The following is a 22,854-nucleotide window of genomic DNA, read 5'->3' as shown; positions in this document are numbered from 1 at the left end:
AAGCGCCTATAACCCACACATCTGTTTTCTTTGTATTCCACAGCAGGGTACTTACCCACATCGCGGCGTATAGCGGCCTGACCCGCTTGTGATTCAGCCCCTGGCAAGTGCGGAGTTCTAAGGGCCGCCAGACGCGATTTTCCCTTGAAATTTTAGAACCACGTCCGCAACCGGGTTAAAGGTTACGCGAATGTGCGTGATCGACGTGCACGCGTGTTCTGGAGTCACAAGACCCATTTCATCCAGTCACTAACATTTTAGGCTTATTTAAACCTCCAATTTCTTTTATCAATGCCCTGTTGTGGTTTCCACTTGCTGGTTATCTGAGAGCGCGTTCTGTTACTTTGTTTTCTGGTTATTTGATCTTGGATTGTTCCAGACTATCCCCTATTTCTGTTATGCTTGACCTTTTGGCTTTGTCTATTTGTTTATGCATCTGTCTGTGTCCCTGACCTTGGCTTCTTACCGCCTATTCTTTTTATGTTAAATCCGGCTATTCTAAGGCTCAGTAATAAGTTTATCTATGTTGGTATTTTCTCTTACTTAATTCTGGGAGTTGGGCCACTGTATCGTCCTGACACACTCGTAATAAGCTGAAATTTGTGTTTACTTACAATAGCTGCCTTGGGGACAGGCAATAAAATGAATGTGACCTATTTTGTCCTTTTCTTCAGCTCCGTTATTACATATTTCTCTCAATATCTAAATGCATTAAAGAAATGATCACTAGTGAATGTAAAAATTGCTGTCCATTTTACCAGGTTCTACAGCAGACATAGATCATTACTACAGTTTAAAATTGAGGTTAAACCTATAGTGTTGCACTCCACATTGAAATATAGTGAGCACAATGCTACTCTAGAAAGTGGTGAATTCTTCTTTTTCCACAAACACAGTGGCAGACAACATGAGAGAGTTATCTTGCCAGTGAGTTAAAACTAAGGCGTCTATTCAATATTGTTTTGTAGCTTTCCAAATGATAACATTTTTTTATAAACTTTAAAAATGACGAAAAAATGAAAATACTTTTTCATACTATTAAATATTTTGATATATTGATAAAATATATGTTTAAAAAAAAAAATAATTCGAAAAGTTTACCCAAAAATATTAAAGGAGCATTATAGTGCCAGGAAAACAAACTTGTTTTCCTTGCACTATAGGGTCATTAGGTCCCCCCCACCCTCAGGGCCCCCCTCCCGCTGGGCTGAATGGGTTAAAACCCCTTCAGCCACTTACTTCTCCAGCGCTGGGCTCCCTCTGTGCTGGGGAACTCTCCACCCCATCCCGATGTCAGATCCGAATGTGCATGCGCGGCAAGAGCTGCACGCGCATTCAAACAGCTCATATGAAAGCATTACTAAATGCTTTCCTATGGACGTCCAGCATCTTCTCACTGTGATTTTCACATTGAGAATAGCGTAAGCGCCTCTAGCGGCTGTCAGTGAGACAGCCACTAGAGGCTGGATTAACCCTCAGTGAAACATGGCAGTTTCTCTGAAACTGCTATGTTTTCAGCTGCAGGGTTAAAACTAGAGGGACCTTGCACCCAGACCACTTCATTGAACTGTAGTGGTCTGGGTGCCTATAGTGGTCCTTTAAGTAATTTGGAAAAATTAGCCAACAATATTACATTGAATAAAAACATTAAAAATCTAACATTTGGGTTAGCCTTTTTCCCTGAGATGTACAGTTTATTTTACATACTTAATTTACATTGCAGATGAGGAGGAGAAATAGAAAAATTCTCTTCTTAAAAGCTTTCTCTCTGCTGAGGTATGGACGCAAAATAATTGCTTGATGAGACATTAATACTATTGTTAATGAAATTGGTGAAAAGCTGGGAAAGCTTTAAGGGACTTGCTTCATGAATTTGTCTTGCTCAGCCCAAACGCAGGCTTCACAATCACCACCACAGGCACATATAAAACGATTATTGTGAATCACCACTGATAAAAGTATATCTGTCGCTTGTATTTCTAACTGGTGCGGTGCTCATTATATGCCATGCAATGAGCTGGGTAGGTTACCTTATCACATTACTTATCAGTTTCTGCTGTTGGGATAACTGTGCACTCCAATGGTATCTGAATTAGCAGAGAGCTCATTTGACTGCCATACACATGCATGGCAATAATGCAATGGCTATTAGGCTCTTCTAATAGTTCACTAACTGGTGTCCCTTCCCATCAAACTCACCTCGTGTAGTTGGTTGAGGTGCAGAGTAAGGCTGCAAAGTTCCAGGCCTGGAATAGGCATTCGGAGGTTGGCCAGGTACGGTCTGGAATGGGATGGCTGGAGGAGGAGGTCCCACTTGTGTGGGCATTGGCTGAGGAGTAAATATTGAAGGCACTGGTGGATAAGAAGGAATTCCAGTGCCTGCTGAAAGCTGGGACAAAGCCTAAACAAAGAAAACAAAAAAAAGCCCACCATGTTTAATGTTTGCTTTTGCTTGCAAATCAAATGCAATTTTAAAATAATAATTTATACACATTAGAAAAGAACACATCCTCTGTCTTTCGGTCTCTGAACTTTATCCTCTAGCTGTTCACTCATGACAGAACATGTCCTACTCTTATATTGATTTAAGAACAACATGCATGTATAGTGCACCTTATGCAACAGGTCCTGGAAGTGGGAAGAGCAAACTTAAGGGTTACTCCAAGGACCATGACAACTACAGGGATTATTCAACAGTGTTTCAGTTTATGTTAAATCTGTGCATATTTCGAGTCAATAGCATGCTGGTAAAAGATAACCAATGGAGGTAAGTTTTCCATTCTTGTTTTTTTTGAACCACTAATAACGAATGATTGCTGAGTTTATAAGCTGTTGAGTGCAGCTGGACATATATAAAACCAGTCTGAAGGTATCTCAAACATGCTCAGTCTACTCCTAGCGGTGATTTCTGAAAGTACCCATTTAATTTCCACTAGGGTGTCTGAGCTAGGTATTCTGTGTATAAAATGGTTTGTATAAAACTCTTACAATCTTATCGTTATAAAAACAAGTGTCGCTTCAAAACTATTTCTAAATATTATAGTCCTTTTATCAAGATTTAAAAGGAATTTACATTTTCTAGTGTCTTTCCGATATATTTAATAAAAAAACAACAACCAAAAAACATTTTCTTTCAAAACTGGATATAAGGATTATTATATTAAAAATAGTTTTGAGTTGGCAGTTCTTTAATTCTTAAGAAAGTATCTTAGGGGGCAAAGCCTGACCTTCAAGCTGGAAAGACGTGCAGAGTACGAGCTCCTCTGACTTCGGCAGATTTTGGGGCATAAATCCCAGCTACTGCACTTAAACGTTACCAAACAAGCATTATTTGGGTCAGGGACCTCTGGGCAAGCAGATTGATACTTTTCCTGACAATTTCTGCAGCTGAATGCCTGGACGAACCTATTGCAGCCTACTGGGAGCGGAGCTGGGGAGAGGCGGCCAATCTACTGGCTCTACAACTCGTAATGGAGTCCTGCAGTACTCCTTCGGACCAGTGGGGGATATCCCGGTCCCCACTGGGCAAGCTTGTTTCCACAGCACATGCTTTCAGCGGCAAGCATAAAACCAAGCGACATACCCAAAATGGCTGCCACAACTGTGCCTCCACACTCACAAGCAGATCTGGAGAGCTAGAAATGGAGAAACCCTCCTCAACGCTAGATTTGACGCCATATGTGAACAATTCTGGATCAGAAGTGCTGGCCGAACTGCAAGACCTCTGAAACCAGCGGCTCCTACACCAATATTGCCAACTGCAAGTCTGCTCAAGAAGAAGGCTGTCAAGGGCTCAGCCCCGAAGCATCACCCGCGCAGACGGAGACCATACCACAGCTGGCAGCGACAGTCCAGCAAGACGCTCCGCTACTCTCCAAAGGGGAGGGAAGGGGGAAAACCAGAGCATCATGACTTACGACACCTAGAGGCAGTCCTTCGTACACCCCGGGAGCTGGAGGGTTTTCTTACCTCGCTCCGTTAACAGTGGAAACACCATAGATGTTCGATGCTCGGTGGTCGAACTGAGGAGAAGAGTGAGGCACTCGAGTGGTGCGAAGCACGGAAGCCGTCTCTTACCTCACTCAGATCCCTCAGCTGTGAAAGGGACTGTCCTGGGGCAAGCTTATCCCAACATGCCGCCACCTACACAGAGCTCCAGCTTGTTGTCATCCCAGGACACATGAAGGTAACTCCCATCAGCACCTCCTAGCACATGGTGGGAATGGGCCTTGAGAAGGGGCATCGGCTGAGTGACTTACCTTTCTTACTGTCCCTCACTCGGACAGCACTTTCTGGGACTACCACCCCTAGTATCCTTGACCAACAATCTGCCGATGGACTCTTCTGACCTGCAAAGGTGTTTAATAGCCAGTGCACAGCCCTTGTTTGATGTGCTTTATTAGCTTGTGTTTCATCTTTGTTTGTTTTTATTTTTTATATATTTGATACGTGCCGTGCTTTAACAGTTTTCAAGCATAGAAAATCCCATGCACACTAACATAGTTCATAATGCCATAGACTCCTGCCTTTTGAGGTCTGCTGCCTCCCATCCACAGGCATCGACTAAGCAGTCTTGGGAACAAACCACAGATTCCTATAGCAAAGTTTGCCTTATTTACTTAATAGGCTGGCCTTAATATTATGTGATGCGCTGCACTCTGGAGCTTATCCACTTTTTTCTTCCTGTCTGATATTACAGTGCGTACCAGTGGTTAATATCTCTTGTAAATCTTGTTTATCTATTTTCCTATGTATATTAACAAAAATGGTGTTGAAAACTTGACACATAATGTTTATCTCACATGCTACTTTTGGAATTGTCAAAATGCCAATACTTGCATGTTGTTCCTTCAAAGCACCACAAAAATAAAGTAATATAAATTATTTTTTTTTTTTTTTTTTTTTTAAAAGAAAGTATCTTAGAGGCGAGTTAAATCCTCTGCATGTTTTTCCTGCTTATTCTTTATTTTTTTTACACATGTTTATTGTAATCAGCACATGTATATTCCAATTCTAGATATGGATATTATCATGATGTATTTTGTGAATGCCCTTAAAGGAATGTGGACAAGCTACAATAATGTTTCCTATTGAGTTTCTCTTTTCCACAAGTCTTTTTTTTTTTTTGCGCTGATAATTGCAATAATATCATATTTTATCATAGTTTAGCAAATCAGAGCAGGAATAGAGTAATCTATAAGACTAAGCAGTTCCCTGCATACTAAGTATGTATTTTTTTGACAGGCATTTTGAATTTTCATTCGAGTCCTTTCAGGAAGTTGGGATGGGGGTTGTTAAAAGATAGGATGGTGGAGACAAAGTTTTGGCATTCTACCACCTTAAAAACAAAAACAAAAAAACTCACTGGCCACTACTGAGGAAGTTGGACATTCACATGTAAGTTACTCTGTTTATTCCGCTGTAGTGTTTACGATGCCAGGAGCGTCCTGGCCGTTTTCCTGATAATGGGGGAAATTTAGCACTGAAAGTTGCACAGAATTGGCATTAGCCAACCCAGAACGCTAGTTCCAGACTGGCTGATGCAAACCCAATGACATCTTGCAGTGAACTGGTTAAAACCAATATGTGCAGTGTTTCAGTGCTGCACATAAAGACTTCAGGCACCATGACCACTTCAAATCACTAAAGTGTTCATGGAGTTCAGAGTAACCCTTTAATTGAAATTGCTCAATCCAGTTATAAAAGCACAAAACCCTCCTTTTTCTAATCAATAAAGCTATTGTCCCCAAAAAATAATGTTGGTTTACATGCTTGTTTGAAAAAAAAAAAATATGTGATAATGTAGCAATTGAACTACTTATGTGACTATAGTATGCAGGGATGCTTTTTTTATATTTAAATTCATGTATCACACCAATAAAACTTTTTTTTATCTAACTCCAATTCACTTTAGTAACAAAGATTTACTGGGATTTTACAATGAAACTGCAAATTTTTGTGTCAAACTACCATATTTTCCAACAAATCCACTAATAATTCTCAAACACAACTGTTTTTACCAAAGCGTTGCAATCTCCTTGTTAATCCTTGGTTTAGTGATTAGACTTACATTTTACAGCTACAAATTCAAAACTTTGTGGATAAACCCCACAATATAGTTCAGCACTGCCACCTACTGACGAGTGTAGCAGTTACATTTCAAAACAGAAAACTAATCCAAAATGCCCCCCTAAAAAAAAAAAAAAACACATAATAAGCTTGGCTCATTTAACAGAGCCGTAACAATATTCAAATCATCTCTAGGAAGATGAGCTAGGGAAATATCTGTTGATCCACATTAAAATTACTGAAGGCTGAAATATCAGAGTGAAATTATATATATTATGAAATTATGAACTTTAAGCAATAACACCTTGTAAAAATGAATAATGCAAAAAGAAAAAAAATGTATTGGTATACATTTGAGTATTATTTTTTTCAGATTTCAATACTTTTATTTTTCTTACACTGACTACTAGCTGTACATTTTCTTTTTTGTTTCGACTTTCAAAGCTTTTATTGAGCATAGTAAGTTGCAATACATAGCATACAGTGTCATGTTTTCTGACAGTGGGACGCGCAGGTCCCGTTCAATTGGTTACTTTGGACATAAGCAAACATGCGGTTAACTTAGCAATTTTCTAGGGTGTAGAAGAAGCGTTAACAACTGTGTACTTAGTGGTGTATTTGTCAGTTTAGCGAACGTTGAGTGCCCTTCTCGGTATTGGGCGTTTAAGATAGGTGCTGGTTAGTGCGTTGTGTCGTCAGTTGGATTGTGGAAGTCATAGCTGTTGGGGTAGTCTACAGAGACAGTGTAGGGTGGGGTCAGGAGGGGGGGGGTGTGGTTGGTGGGAGGGGGGGTGGTGGGGAAGGTGTGGTTGGTGGGAGGGGTATCGGCCTTGGGCCACCTTTCGGGAGGTAGCTCATTTCCCCCCCCCCATTGGAGGTGCTCTCAGTGCGGATGGGCGAGGGCCCACCAGGCAGGTAGGTACTCCCGCGTTCCTCTCATGTTCGTGCGTCACCCCCCGCCCCGCCACGTAGGCCAGCCAGGGCCGCCTCCTGTCCACGTGTTTCTCCTCGGTGCCTAAAAGATGCTTTTACTGATTCTGCAGTGTATATCTCGTCTACTTTTTCCATCCATTGTTCTGTGGTAGGGGTTGTGGTCTGTTTCCAATGTAGAGGGATCAGGGCTTTAGCAGCATTCAGGAGGTGTCGAAGGATGGATCTTCGTATGCTCCGATGGGGGTTGGTGTGCAGTGTAATAAGGCCAGTTCTTTATCGAATTCCCCCATGTCTCCCAGTATCTCCTTGTTTTTTTGTTGTATCGCTCCCCAGAATGATGTGATATGGGGACAGTCCCACCAGATGTGTGTAATTGTTCCCGGTCCCGTGCCACACCTCCAGCATGTGTTGGGTATTGCCGTGAAGATTCTGTATAGGCTGTCTGGTGTTTTGTACCACAGTGCCAGCAGTTTGTAGTTAGTCTCCTGGTATTTGGAGCTTGACGAGCATTTATGGTGTAGGAGTAGTATTTTTCGTAGTGGCTTCATTTCGCCTTGCGTAGTGGGATGTATTCCCCCCTGTCGATGAAGTCCCAGGTGTGTGGTGGCGTTCCCCCTTCTATTTTGGGGTTGTGTTGCACTTGGATCAGTGGGCTTGGCGTTGGGGATACGTGGGGGGCTCCCCTAATGCTGTCCCATACCCTTAGCGTGTGGGCCACTGTGGAATCGGGGTCCAGGGTGGGCTGTGTTGAGCGTCCAGTGTTCCATACCACCGGAATCAGGGATGGGTGTAAATGACCCTTGTCCAGTGTGACCCACTGTTTGTGTCTCGGGAGGCTGTGCCAGTCTAGTATTCTCTGTAGGACGAAGGCTTGGTAGTATTTGCGCAGGTCGGGGAGTGCTAGGCCCCCCCCAGGACCTTGGGAGGCACAGTACGTCGTGTTGGAGGCGTGCTTGGTCCTCATTCCATACAAAGTGGGTCATGGCAGTGGGTAGTGATGAGAAGAATGCGGCTGGCAGGGCCAGGGGTACTGTTTGGTAGAGGTATAGTATTCTAGGCAATATGTTTATCTTCAGTACCGCGATTCTGCCAAACCAGGATATGTAGGCGTATGACAATTTCTTCAGGTCTTGTTGTATTCGTTGGAGAAGGGGTAGGTAGTTTGACTGGTATAGCTCACCCATATCAGTGGTGAGAGCTAATCCGAGGTAGCGCATGTGGGACGGGCACCATCGAAAGGGGTATTGATGTTTTAGGGCTTTGGCTTCTGGCGTGGGTACCGTGAGGTTGAGTACTTCGCATTTCGTCATATTCAGTTTAAAGTCTGACAGTTCTCCGTATGCCTCAAGCAGTTCCATCAGTCCGGGCAGAGTGTTTTCTGGGTCGGTGATGAAGAATAGGAGGTCACCCGCGTAGGCGGCTACCTTGTGTGTTGAGGACTTCCATGTGAAGCCTTGGATTTCCTCCAACTGTCGAACTGCCTCCAGAAAGGGCTCGAGGAAGAGTGCAAAAAGCATGGGAGAAAGTGGGCATCCCTGCCTCGTGCTGTTTCGTATCTGGAAGGAGTCTGTAAGTGCGCCGTTCACCCGTACCTTAGCATTTGGGTTGTTATATAGTGCTTTGATCCATAGCATCATGTTTTCGCCGAGTCCTATTTCCCGGAGTGTGCTCATGAGGAAGGCCCAGTTCACTCGGTCGAATGCCTTTTCGGCGTCAGTGGATAAGAGGAGAGTCCGAGCTTTGGATTGCCGCGTTAGGTGTTGGATCGATAGGGCTCTTAGGGTACTGTCCCTGGCTTCTCTCCCGGGTATGAAACCGGTTTGGTCTGGATGGATAAGTTTTGGCAGTAGGGAGCCCAGTCTGTTGGAGAGTATTTTCGTGAGGAGTTTCACATCTACGTTAAGGAGGTAAATTGGCCTGTAGCTGCCGCAGAGTTCAGGGTCTTTCCCTGGTTTGGGGAGGACCGTGATGATGGCCGCTAGTTATTCCTGGTGGAAATGGGCTTCCGTTGTAAGGGCGTTGAATGCTTGGGTGAGTTTCGGGACGAGGATGGTTTTGAATTTTTTGTAATAGTCCAGGGTGAAGCAGTCTGGTCCGGGCACGCGTCCCATTTTAGCCACTTTGATCGCTCCAGCTACGTCTGCTTCTGTGATTGGGGTCTCTAGTGATACCATCTTGTCTGGTTGAAGCTTTTTTGTGACAAATTTCGTCAGGTATTCGTGTATCCTGCGTTGTTTGTCCACGTCTTCCGCCCGCTGGGTAGGGTGAGCGATATTGTATAGGGACGAATAGAAGTTTTGGAATTCGGTAGCTATCTTGTCCGGGTACTGGGTGACCGTTCCGTCGGCAGTCCAGAGTTTATGGACTTGGGCTAGTGTTTGGGGTCCTCTGAGCATCCTCACTAGTATTTTCCTCCCTTGTTCGCGTGTTGGTAAAAGAAGGCTTTCGAGCGTTGTATGGTGCTATAATGGCTTCGGGTTTGAGTATTTTTTTTTTAACTACTGAAGCAATTTATTAATAAAATGTCTCATCAAAATAAATAAAATTGTATATTAGTAATGACTAATGTTTGCCATTGCTGTTTGACTACAGTAGCATAATGGGAGCCAGACATCAACAGTGGGAATGCCAAAAGATAGCCATTAGATGCACTATATTTATTTTATATTTTTAAACAATGTCTCAAAGCATTGAGTCCAAAACACCTATTAGGATATACAAAGTTAGAGAGAGAGAAGCTCCCACCAAATTTGTAATGATTGTAGGGCCTAACCCAGAGAAACAGATAATAGAAGGGGCTGGAACAAGGTCTGCAGAGAGGCACACCCGATTCCAGTCCTATTACCCCAATAGAAATTGCTGAATAAAAAGTAATTGGCATATATTGCCTAATTTACATAAGCATAATAATAAGAAAAAACGTTATGGTCTATTACTGTATAATCTAAATATCCCGGACACAAAAAAAAAACTTGGAAAAAAAAATAATGTAGAAAGGAAAATTAAAAAGAAGTATAAAAAATAGGACCATCTGCTGGAGCTGATGAGTACAGAGTGTACTTGTTACAAAGTAGCCAAATATTGATACTGATCTAAGAGTATAGAAACAGTATCTAAGGGGAGATATACAATGTATAAATAGGTGAATATAATAAGATAAACCTATCAGTACTGGCCAAGTGGCAGACCTTGTTCCAGCCCCTTCTATTATCCAAAACACCTGTTTGCATTGTGTCATCCTAATAAACACTAGCAAGAAATGTATGAACGTGGTTTAAACTGTACCTGTTTACTGCTCTCCCTGTACGAGAGTCCATCAGGTGCTTTGCTGGGCTTTGCAGTAGGGGAAGGCTGGGTGCCTGGCATCCTTGTAGTAGAAGGCTGTGCAGACACAACCTCTCCCTGAGCATTCAGCAGGCGCTCTCGTAGTTGACGAATTGAACTCTTGGAGGGCCGAGGAAACACAGAAGAAGAAAACAGCGAGAAAGTTAGAATGTAATTTATAAAAGGTAAAGGTAATAAAAATACATCAAAGTGTCATGGTATTGAATCTATATTACCTTTCTTTCAGAGGAGTCTATTTACTAAACAACAAACTGCAATGAATTTCAAAATAAAAATTGCTATAAAGCCAAGCAGTGAATATATAGAATTTGGTGTTTGTAAATATGTATATTATAAATATACTCCAATGGACAATGTTCCTGTTTCTCCTCGTTATTTGAAATTAAGTGTGGGTAACTTTAGTTCTCCTTTAATGCTCAAGAAAGCGTGAGCTGCGTGTTTCGCACTCTATCAGACAGAAATCAGACCCTGTAACATGATTAGATACCTATATTTCAACATATGCAATGTTCTTTTAGATCATGTAGCAATTAACAAAGTTTCTATATGGACACCAAAGTACCCAGCAAGATATTTACGATGCTCTTCATATTCAAAGATATGGGTCACCTTTTCCTAATCACAGATCACAGATGACGTAAAATGGAAGATTGTATTAACTCACTGTACACGAATAAACAACTTACCTCACCAGAGTCCTGGGATAAGTAGCTCATGGCAGCAGTCAGGTCACCTTGGGATGCCAAAAGGTTAGCATACTGTGCTACCTTCTCAGACAGTACAGGACCTTGCAGGGGCAACTGTGTTCCTTGAAGCAACTCAATGGATTTTCTCAATACCATTACTTTCTCTATTAGATCCTGTATGTTTAACAAATAAAATGTATGGAAAACACATTAAAGTATCTTGGCTTCAGGTATGTTCATGTATATCAGAAGACAGGTCATCATCATGGATTTGACCTGCATACAATGAGAACTAAATCACATTTTAGAATTGTGGTGAAGAATCAGGGTGCTCAATAATGTGACTATTATGCTTAGCAGCTGTAGGCATGTCAGACACGTTCTATAATACGGAGTAGCACTACAATGCCCCCAAGCCTAAGAAATCTTGGACCCAATGCAATGCTGGCTGACAAAAATGGCTACAAATGGATAGTTAACTTTTGGTCATTTCTGCCATATGGGATATGGAAACTCCACTGCCCGAATAAATAAAATCACATTTTGTATTTTTAAACCAAAAGAAAACATGCATGCATTTAATTAAATATTTCATTTGGGGTATAATATCTAAAAACAGCTCGCAAAAGCTGTAGATATCTTGTCAGAAGCCTTTGCAAGCTCTCCCCTTCTAACCCAGCCCAGACCTTCTGTAGCTGTCCAATAACAGACTTCTTAATGCAGCTAAATGAGAAGTACAAGTGAAATTTTGGCATTGATTTTGAAAATATGACTGATCATGCAAAGAAAATGTATTTTATTCAAGGATAGTGATCATATGAAGCCATTTATTATCGCATAGTTGTTTGGCTCCTCTTTAAATCATAATTATAACAGAAATCACCCAAATAGCCCTGATCACAAGTTTACATACCCTTGAATGTTTGGCCTTGTTACAGACACACAAGGTGACACACACAGGTTAAAATGGCAATTGACTATTAATTCCCCACACCTATGGCTTTTTAAATTGCAATTGGGGTCTCTGTATAAATAGTCAATGAGTCTGTTAGCTCGCACGTGGATGCACTGATCAGTCTAAATACGGAGTCATCGGGAGCAGAAAGAATGGTCAAAAGACCGTTATCCAAAGCCTTAAAAATGCCAATCAGTACTGTTCAATCACTTATTAATGTGAGCTCTAAAGGCACGGAGAATCTTGTGAAAATTGATGGCAATATGAATGCAGCCTGTTATCAGAAAATACTGGCAGACAATTTGCATTCTTCTGCATGAAGGCTGCGCATAGGACGCTCTTGGCATTTCCAGTATGACAATGACCCCAAGCACAAGGCCAGTGATTCCAGCAGAAAAAGGTGAAGGTTCTGGAGTGGCCATCATCACCCACTCTGAGGAGATCTCAAACGTGCGGTTAATGCAAGACAACCAAAGACTTTGCAGGGGGTCTGGAGTGTCCCTTTAACAATGTATATTGTAAAGACAATGTGACACTAAGCACCAGAACCACTGAAGCTTAATGTGTCCCAGCAGTCTGACAATTGCAAACACTGCCTTTGTTGAGAATATGCAGTGTGTTTACATTTGTCCCTAATGTCCCCTCAAGCTGGCTGACACTCTGACCTCAACTAGATGTGCTTCTTTGAAGGGACAACGTAAGGGAAGTAAACTTATTTTACTATTTGAGGGGTGGGGGCATGAATCAAAATAGGCAGTAGATCACTAATTTTAGAAACATAGGTATCTATATAGTTAAATATACAATATAGGTATATATTTCCAACGTTCCTTTAATGGGACACTCCAGGCTCAAGAGGACATCCATTTATTTTTATGCAGCATTAGAGAATACTTTTAAAACACATGGAGAAAAAAGGGAAAATACACCTGTCAGTATAATGCCATTAAGATGAAAATTAAGTTGTACCTGTAGTGCAAGTGGAGAACATGTATCATGACTTTTCACCCAGCATTCAGTTAACTTGTCAACATTTCCTGAGGATATGTAACAAAGGCAGGCCTGAGAGGATAGCTTTCCCTCTCCCTCGGACTCCAAACGATTTCCAAGAGCATCTAGAAAACGCAGGGAAAAAAAAAGTAAAATAAATTACATACTATAAGGAATAATGTTTCAAGACAAGAAAGGACATAAAACAGAACCGCAAAAAATGCTATGATACAAAAATGGAAGATATGTGTTGTAATAGGATCAGAATTGAAAAGAACTGTGATACCACATCAGGATTTATAGTCAATAAAGAACAGATAGAATTCTGAGAAAGTTTCATGTAGCAACAGCTTATTCTAGTGGCAGTGTAAGGAGAGTGAAGCCAAAAAGATTACTTGAGCAAAATCCAGGCACATTTAAATAACTGAAGGATTTCTAGGATGTTTTAGTATCACTTCAATGGAAATTAAAGTGTAAGCTCACCTGCCACACCAAGGTAAAACCATTTAGGTGAGTCCTACACTAACAATTCACCTTGCTTCCTTAAGTTGGAAGACAAATTGGAATATGTGGCAGCTTTGTCGCATGGTGGTCTAGTACAAAAGCAAGTACAAAACATACAATACACACATATTTTCATTGTTTTCTTTTAAATACAAATTTCAGTTAATGAGCACTGCTGTATTGATTGGTTTACATTTTTCTAGATACTGCTTAATTTTCTATGGATTTTATTTTAAAATAATTTTTTACATGTAGGTTAGATTGGTAGTTGCGGTATGTGGCAGTGGAAAACGTGCTAAAATAAAGGTTTAAGAAAAAAAAAAAACACAAACTGTTAATATTTTGTGTCATTTTAAAATCCAGAATGTGATGTAACTGAAATAAATCTTCCAGATATTAAGTTACAATAATAATAAATCTCCATACAATAGAGCATGAAATCGCACATGCATGTAACAGTTTAAAATGTTAGTTGATAGCAGAAGAGAAGATGACAGACAAAAGATTTACAGTACCAGAAATAATAAGACTGATCATATTATAGAGCTTTTGGTTAAGTTGTACAAAAAAACTTTATTGGGGAACTTTCATGAAGACAAAGAAGATATAATAAACATGAACATGGAAAAGAACTAGCTTGAAATAATGGCTCAAACAGAGGAAACTGGTATCCAGCGAAGGTGAGAAAGGAAGGTGAGAGATATATGATGGGACATAAAAGATTACCGCAAAGTTCTGAGAACTCCTCTGGCTTGGAATATGTCAGTAGGAGAGCCAGTGCTTCCTTCCAACTCTGAAGACTGCAGTTGAGAACTATGTCCTTCCACTTTTGCTGAACGACAAATGAGAGAAGCTAAAGAGAGATGATATAATAGATTAATAAATACATTTACCTTGTAAACAATAAGTAGTATCAGATATGAAGACACTCATCTTAGAAATGAGCTCATCCCCCCAAAAATAAAAAAATGGCTGCAGGGGTGTCAAACAATCCTGGCACTACCATTACGTTTAATGGGGAAATGAGAATATCCATAAACTCTTGCAAGCGTTATGAAACCTTTGCCAGTAAAAATGGATGACACGGCTTTCCACGCTGCTAGAAGCTACCCAAGAACAAGAGCCATCATTACACCATAACATACACATGAGGCATAAGTTGTTATGGTGCTTGGAGAAGAAACCGTTTTTGAAAACAAATATTTAGTCACAAGAATGGCTCTTAGCAGCATGTGATAAATTTGACTTACTGATGTAATTTTATTTTTCTGATGAGAAAAGTACCACTGCTGTGTTTCTCTCAGCAGGTCTTCACCCCCTGCGTTGGCCAATATGATGGCGTCAGCAAAGCGTCCATCTTTCAGACACAAATCCACGGCACTCTCAAAGTTTCCCAACAGAAGTGCTTGACTTATCAGGCCATCCGTGTCTGAAAACAAATCACACAGGAGATTTAGAATCGCATAAGCACCAGTACAGGAAGAAATAAAAGTAAATATGATCATCGTATACTTGTAGTAAGAATACTGACCAGTCTCAAATATATTTCTAATATAGTTCCACTTACCTGGATTCTATGCTCATGTGGTTCAGAGTACGTAGTTCTTAAAGAGTCCCAGTACTGGAAGGTGATCAACTGCCAGGCAACAACATGAATAATAAAAAAAGCACATTTCTAATAAGTTTCATTAAAATAATGCCCAAAAGAATATAAACACATGATGTCCAAATTAAAACAAAAGAAACAAAACAAAACACCAAAAAAATGGATTCTTGTTTTTAGCATAAAGATATTTTATTTAATCAAAATTTGGCTATACATTTATTATTGGACTTTTTTCAAAAGCTGTCTAGCTTTAAAGTTAGTGCTAAGGTTCCTGAAGATGGTCTCATAATGTTAAGTTGCTTCCAGCGCTTAATTCTACAGCTTATTTTACCTTCCAAACTCACTATCCGTTATTGACATTATAGGCAGCCAGACTACTTCATCTCACATTGAAGTGGTCTGGGTGCCCCGTTCCGTTCCCCTCAACTCTGCAATATAAACATTGCAGTTTCTCTGAAACCAGACAGCTGTGAGTTCTGCTGTGAGTTTAACTCTGAGAAACAATGCTGGAGACATCACGCGATGCATGAGGATGTCCAGTGTCCTAAATTCACCATAGAAAAGCATTGAGTCAATGCTTTCCTTTGGGGAAGGGCTAATATGCGAGAGGCGCTCACCATGCATGCGCATTGGGTTTCCCCTGGGAGCTGATGTTGTGAGGGGCGGAGACAAAGCCAGCACTGAGGGGCATCAGCATTGGAAAAAGGTACACTTTAAAAAAAATTCTTTTTTTTTTTTTTTTTAAACAAGTTACTTGATGCGAAGGGCAGAGGGACACTAAAGTATTAGAAATACAGCTTTGTTCCATTAACGTAAATATCATAAATATAAAATAGTCCCTATGTTTGCATAAAACTCTGTTTAAAATATATATACATACATCTAGTTTAAAGATATAGCCAGATCTGATAAAGAAACATAAACATGACGATGTTAGGCTGTGGATTTTTAATCCAACGAGATCATTGGTGTTTTTTTGTTTTTTTTATTTCCATTACATCTTTGATATATCATATAGATGAGCAATGAACGTTTGGACATTATTTTGAATGATGTACTAGTTTTATTATTTGTGTGGTTACCTGACATTGAATCGTGTGAACACATCCTTTTTTGTTAACGCAAATTGTATATTTGGTGATGTGCTGAAACATTAACACAGTGCCCTTTAGTGTCCAATACAAACAGTTTTCTTTTGGAAGAGTTTATCTAAACTCATTTCTACATATCCCAAAGGATATGGGAGGAAAAGTTAAAAGTGTATATAGCGAGAAGAGGGGTTGATTGATCCCCAGCTTGTATCCAAATCTGTTCTGCTACATTGGCCGTTACTTCTCTTCTGGTACCAGGGACCCCTTCAAAGATTCTTCAGTGTAAGGTCTTGCCCTCTACCCACTGGACTAGACAGGCATCGTCCCCTTCTTCCAGGACATCCTTCCAGGAGTGTACCGTCCTTTCCGCATGCTCCAGACACCATCTTTAGAAAGACAATTTGGCTACATGAGCCAAAATAACCGTCTAGTGCCAAGAGGTCCTCAAAGTCTCCAGCAGGCCCTCAACATCTCAAGGAACAACTTAATTTACAAAGCAAATTCTCCTAAATCAAGAGACAACAGTTTTCTCAAAGCAGGCCCTTTTAACCCTGGATTCCCTAAAAAGACCAGGCTTTGACCATTTTCCCAACAGATTCCGGATTTTAAAACCGGGCATTCAAACTCTACATTCAACTTATGGTGAGAAATGTAAAACACATAAAACATAACAGAATGGGGAAACATGTAGGCAACAACACAGCACAAATAAAATAATTTTGTCAAAAGGAGAGTGAGTTGTAAAACAGACAATAAAAACCTAATGCATGCTGCCTGAATGGCTGTGGTTGCATATGTTTATCTTGAAAATATAGGCAATGTAAATGCAATTGCAGCAAACACAGCCTTCAACCAACAGATGGCACTGCAACAAACATAGTCCTTGTAGCAGTCAGGTTGCAATGGTTGCCCTAGCCTGGACAGGCCGACACAGTCATTCCGAGTTCATACAAGTCCCATGGTCTCTAAGCAAGAGACTAGCTCCCAAAACTCATTTAAAAAAATATTTATATATATTTTTGGCTTAGGCTCAGCAGGTTTATGTGAAACGGGTAACTGTCCTATTTAGTATGGCGCAAAGAGTATCCAGCAGAAAAAGTATTTCCTCAATTCAAGTGTTGGATGTATGCTTTTGGAGTTAATAAATACTTCAACGTCTACAATGATAGTGCCCATCTTAATTTTATCCCAATTTTAAATGCCTTTTGAAAATCACAAGCACCAAGGTTAGATATTCGAAAAACAAACAGTGTAACAAAATGAGGAAATAAAAATGAGGAGAATTCATAACATCACTTCTTCAGTCTGTGAATTAATTTGGAATATGCAAGGAGACCTGAAAACATTTTGACATTGAATAGTGTCTCTGTTCAGTCTAGATGGACTATCCTCAAAGTGAATCGAGGCAAACCACACGTAAAGTATAAACTTTCAATAATCATGAATAGTTAATATTACATACTTTGTGAAAATGTACACAGTGTACAAGCACAATTAGTGTTCCTTAAGTTACATATGCTGAATCATAATATAGGCTTTTTAAAATACAAAATAAGATATTAAATAAAGCTTTCCAAATAACTTCACATTCAACTCCCACAACAAGAAAAAAAAAAAAAGAAAAAGCCAATAGAGTTATTGTGTAGGGAGTTAGAGGGGACACTACAGGCATCTTCTTGGAGTGATGTCAGTTCAAAGATAATTGTCTTTTTTTGTTTCTTTTTTAAATATTATGCCTAAAGCACGGCATTAGCAGCGTCCAGACCAGAGGCACTTTGTCAGTAAAGCTCTATTTACAGAGCAGGAGATAAAAACGTATAAAGCAAGTTAACACCTGATTAAAAATGAAACAAATGTTTCTTGCTGGCTGTGTGAGCCACAGCCAGGGAAGATGTGGCTAGGGCTGCATAAACAGAAACGAAAGTTATTTAACTCATAAATGGCAAATAACTGAGCAGTGAGACTGCACTACACTAAAACTGCTTTATTAACCTAATGTTGTCTTGATGCGTATAGTATTCCTTTAAGTCCACAATGCTTTTCTGTAAGAAGCATTAGACCAAGATCAGTGTTTACGACTTCAGTAGAGGTAAAATGGCTGAGGGTGATGCCAGTCTCTAAACTCACTGTAATCCATCGTCAGGACAAATAAACTTGTACTGACACACAAAATTATTTCAATAATTGGAAAAAATTGGCATTCCTGCCTTGAGTTCTGCGTGTAATATGTGCAAGCGGTGTGTAGTGTGTGTATGTAGGGTTTGTTGTGGATGCTGGCTGTAGTGTTGCACTGTTTTACCCCCTCCTGCTTACTTTTCGGCAGGGAGGTTGGAAATAACCCCTGGTGATCCAGCAGTTAATAAACTCCTTGGTGGTTTAGTGGGGGAGGGGAGTAGGAGGAGCTGGGACCGTGAGGGAGCAATTGCTGTGGTCTGCATTCATCTAAGGTGCAGTCCACATGATCCCTGCCCTTATCCTGCCCCCCTTAGCAGGGCTAAGGGAGGCCTGCCAGATCTAAAAGTTGGGGAATAACACGATACGAGTTTCACATCGATGAACAATGCAACTATAAACAGAAATTTTCCTGATGTCCTCCATTTAAGAAGAATGCATGTTCACGGTATTCATAACATGTCTATGTACACACCTGCAGTAACTGGTATCTCAAATTTGGCTGTATCTGGAGGAGGTAGATTAAAAAAATCCATAGAAGAAGAAGATGATCCTAGTTGTCCTGTGAAGCTGCTGGAAGCCTAGACAAACAAGAGAATTAGGATTGTTTTAATGGCATCTAGGGTTAGTGACTTGAAATTCTTGGACGAAAAGTAATTAATGCTTAGAACATAGACAATATCTCCCATTTATAGTTAATGTTTAATCACCGATGACAGACATTGGACCTTAACTGTTAATCCAAATTATTGCTTCAATTTGGCAAAGCTCTATTTCATATTTCATGAAACTTTAAGAGACAATTTTTTCTACTTGAAGACACCATAGATCAAACAACATCTCTGTAACAGCCAGTGACAGTAGAGCTAGTTAGCCGTCCAGCTTGAGATAAAGTTATTATGGTGCCTGGAGTGTTGCTTTAAGAATATGATTAAAACAAATTACTGTCTTTTTAAACATATTCAAGATACCTGGCTGGACACTGACTGGATACTGTGCACCAGATCTTCTGCCTCTGAAGGGCTGCTTTTGTTTTGCCAACTCTCTCCCAAAGCCTTGGATATCTAAAATGAGGGTTGGAGAAAATGTATGAAACAGGGAATTCAATATATTTGTAACATAGGCTGCTTTTTGATTTTGTGTAGCTCAAAGGTAGGCCCCGGGTAATGAAGAAAGTTTACTGTAGTGGGTGTAAGACACCTAAACTCAGTCAAAATACTACAATCAGACATAACAATAGTGTTTTGGGATACTCTGGCTTTTCCGATTTTTTGATGCAACCATGATTAATGGGAATCAAGATAACAGCATGCAGCGTTTCCAAATATTTGCTTTGTGAAAACCCACCTTCCTATCCAGCTCTTCCTTGTTATATCCAAGTAACTTTATAAACTTTTCCCTGGCATCTTGTTCAAAGTTAACCTGCAATGGAAAATATACTTAGATACTGACAATTTGACACCCAACTTGTGTTACAAGACAGTACGTGGGAACCCTGATGCAGGAAATTTTCAACAGTCTAGATTTCAAACGTCAGTGGGCAAGCCTTTAGGTCATGCACAACAATACAACAGTGGGCTTAAAATTATACATTTTAAAGCTCACCAACAATCCACTGAAACTTGTATTTAGATCAAGAAGCACTGGTGAAAAACTATCAATAACAGGAGTGCACTACTTAATCAAAAAGTAACACAACAAAACTTGTACCTTGAGGAAGTTCCACACATTCTTGTCAAACCCTTGTGGAGAACTCTGCACTTTATTCTGGCAATAACTGAGCAGGTTTCCAGAAATCAGAGCAGCTTGTAATTCACTTGACCGCACTAGAATCTCACTCTCGGTGGTAACCTGGCTGATGTAGACCTTGTGCTGGGTTGGCTCTTGTGTGGGCTGTATGGGCACTTTTGGACAGTCAAAAGATACTAATTTCCCACCAAACTGAAAACAAAATAGAATTGTTTAATTAATAAAGTTAATGTGCGACTTACTTACATCTCATTTAGAAGACTACTTTCGAGGGTATTTGAATATTTTGCATTAAACGGTTAGGTTCTGGTGGATGTTGGGTGCAGTGGAAGGTAGAATTACTTCACTGAAGCTGTTCCTCACAGTTACCGACATATTTTTCTGGATGACAGATTAGCATTTCATTTGCCGGGAGCCACGGCAGTGCGGTAGTCTCCTGCATGCAAGATTAGAACACTGCAGTCTAATAAGGATCCTAGGAGACTGTGATCAGGATAGATCACATCTTGCAATAAGTGAGACTATGCCTGAATGCCACAGCCATCATTTGTGACAGCTGCTGGGATGAATAAAAGTGGAAGGCGGAGATTTCTTTTGTCAACCTCATGCTTGCCTTTAAGAAAAAGTAGTCCCTAATTTGTCATATGGTATCTTTGTATTTCAATTAAACTCCAACGCAGTCCGAGTGAGTATTTCATGAATAGCTGCTTTTAAGACATGGAAGCTCAGGAGAGGTCATCATCTTTGGCAAAATGAGCACAAGAACCACTCAAAAACATAACAGTGCAGGGATAGGCAACCTTCAGCACTGTAGATGTTTTGGACTACACCTCTCATGATGCTTTGCCAACATTATGGCTGTAAGGGCATTGTGGTATGTAGTCCACATCATCTGGAGTGCCAAAGGTTGTCTACCCCTGACCTAGTGTATGCATCAAAGTGAACATGGGATCAGAACGGAGATACCCACCCTCTAAAGTTACAGAGTCTCTCAAAACATGGAAACCCAGACAGGTTCACAGGAAATTACTGATGTCCTTCCAAGCTCACTTACAAAACAGAGTACTCACTAAAGTCAATAGACACTGAACTGTTCATAGTTCATGCATTGCACAACTTGGTGCATAGTAAAATGAAAGTATTCTCATAGCCAAAGAACCTCTTTCTTGGATGCTTAACGTGGCAGCTAAAACTCTGAATTTAGAGAATAGATCCCAAAAATGAGAACCTCTAAACCAGGGCTAGATGTGAGTAAAAACTTTGTGCCCTGCCTCACCAATTAAAATAAGCTTTGCCAATTTACATAGATTCTACAACTAGTTACACCTTTCAGTTAAGTCACTGTCATCATTTGCATTTTCTTCATCTACTTTTGATTTTAAAATAGCCAGTGTTCATTAAAGCAAAACATATCCAGTTGAAAATAATTGTCCTGTTGTATGTGGTTTACAGATTTGTCCCTACTTTCAATGTATATCTACTATTTCGCTTCAAAATGAACCATGGAGAGCATAACCATGAAAGTAATGCAAAATAAATAATACCATTGTAAATTAGGCTTACAGCAAAGCAGACGCCCACTGGTCTACGTATCCATCTGGGAGGCTTTTTTAAAGGTGGGATAACAGTGGTCTGTGAAACCTGCTGCGACACTTGTAGAGGAGGTAAGGGCTGTCCAGTGCCAAATGGATCCATGCTGTTAAAGGAGGTGGAGATCTGAAACACAAACAAACTGACTGCAAACACTATCAAACAGGACAAACACGAGATATGCATTAACCAAGTCAACTGGGAGTTGAATGAAGCGGAATGGGTACTCAACTTAAGGTTTTGCTTCCCATACTTTTGGCAAGGTCCTTTTGCATTTTGTTCTATTTTTCCCACTGGCCAAAATTTTGATAAATTCTTTAAATTAATAGGTAGATCTAGAATAATTCACCAAACCATGATAATTTAATCTTTTAACTGCAAAATTAGCATGGAGATTTCAGCATTTACGTCTTGAAAACATACATCCAAATGGAAGAGATAATTTTCAAAACCTTTGTTTTTGGTTCATTTTTGGCGTAGGGGACTTGTGTACCAAATTGTAAAAGTTTTGTTGAAGTGGCAAGTCAGACTTACCCGGTCAGCTTGACTTCGCTGCTGAGCTTCCAGGTTCCCACCCATTACAGAGTAAATGCTGACCCAGCCATCAAAAGAAGCAGCAGAGAACACAGAGGGGTTGCGTGGGCACCACTGAACATCGAAACACCACTGGTTCTTGGTCGGAAGCTCATAAACCACCTGTCACAGAATAAAGAAACAAATTTAAATAAATAAATAAATATATATATATATATATATATACACACATACATACACACACACACACATATATATACATTACACACAATGTCTATATATTTTTTTAATAGGGAATATGATCCATTATCTTAAATTCATATTGTAGTGATAGCACTAGACTTGGAATAAAAATAAGGAGATGTCCTCAGTTTGGTTTTTGTGCCAATAATAAAGTTGCAGGAAGTGTATATGAAGCTTGGCCTTGACTCACAAATAGTCTGGCTGCTTAACTCGCTCTCTCTCTAATGACTTCCTCGAAAGAGCAAGATGACTGCAGCCCTCCAGCTCCCTCCCAGTGTAGGTTCAAGTGGGTGCCAGAGAAATGATCACATTTGGAAACTTCCTTAAGTGCAAGGCAATCACAACCCTCAGATAACAGTGTGTGGATTGAGTTGTATGACTTGCTAA

The 22,854-nt window shown here is 40.2% G+C and overlaps 1 protein-coding gene across 2 annotated transcripts in view; it reads right to left on the bottom strand.

Annotated features, from left to right (window-relative positions):
* Positions 1-22,854, bottom strand: part of SEC31B (SEC31 homolog B, COPII coat complex component) — a 101,310-nt gene that overhangs the window by 35,859 nt on the left and 42,597 nt on the right. For both annotated transcript variants that reach the window (XM_063434205.1, XM_063434206.1), the window contains exons 9-20: positions 22,225-22,386; positions 21,664-21,816; positions 20,062-20,292; positions 19,699-19,773; positions 19,323-19,415; positions 18,827-18,932; positions 14,733-14,911; positions 14,209-14,335; positions 12,958-13,103; positions 11,034-11,207; positions 10,288-10,446; positions 2,200-2,401 (exon numbers count right to left, since the gene is read on the bottom strand). In XM_063434205.1, coding sequence (XP_063290275.1) covers positions 2,200-2,401; positions 10,288-10,446; positions 11,034-11,207; positions 12,958-13,103; positions 14,209-14,335; positions 14,733-14,911; positions 18,827-18,932; positions 19,323-19,415; positions 19,699-19,773; positions 20,062-20,292; positions 21,664-21,816; positions 22,225-22,386 — 1,807 coding nt within the window. The remainder of the gene's footprint in view (positions 1-2,199; positions 2,402-10,287; positions 10,447-11,033; positions 11,208-12,957; positions 13,104-14,208; positions 14,336-14,732; positions 14,912-18,826; positions 18,933-19,322; positions 19,416-19,698; positions 19,774-20,061; positions 20,293-21,663; positions 21,817-22,224; positions 22,387-22,854) is intronic.

This window comes from Pelobates fuscus, chromosome 10, assembly GCF_036172605.1.
Source record: "Pelobates fuscus isolate aPelFus1 chromosome 10, aPelFus1.pri, whole genome shotgun sequence".
Taxonomy (NCBI): domain Eukaryota; kingdom Metazoa; phylum Chordata; class Amphibia; order Anura; family Pelobatidae; genus Pelobates; species Pelobates fuscus.
This window is presented reverse-complemented; position numbering and strand designations above follow the sequence as displayed.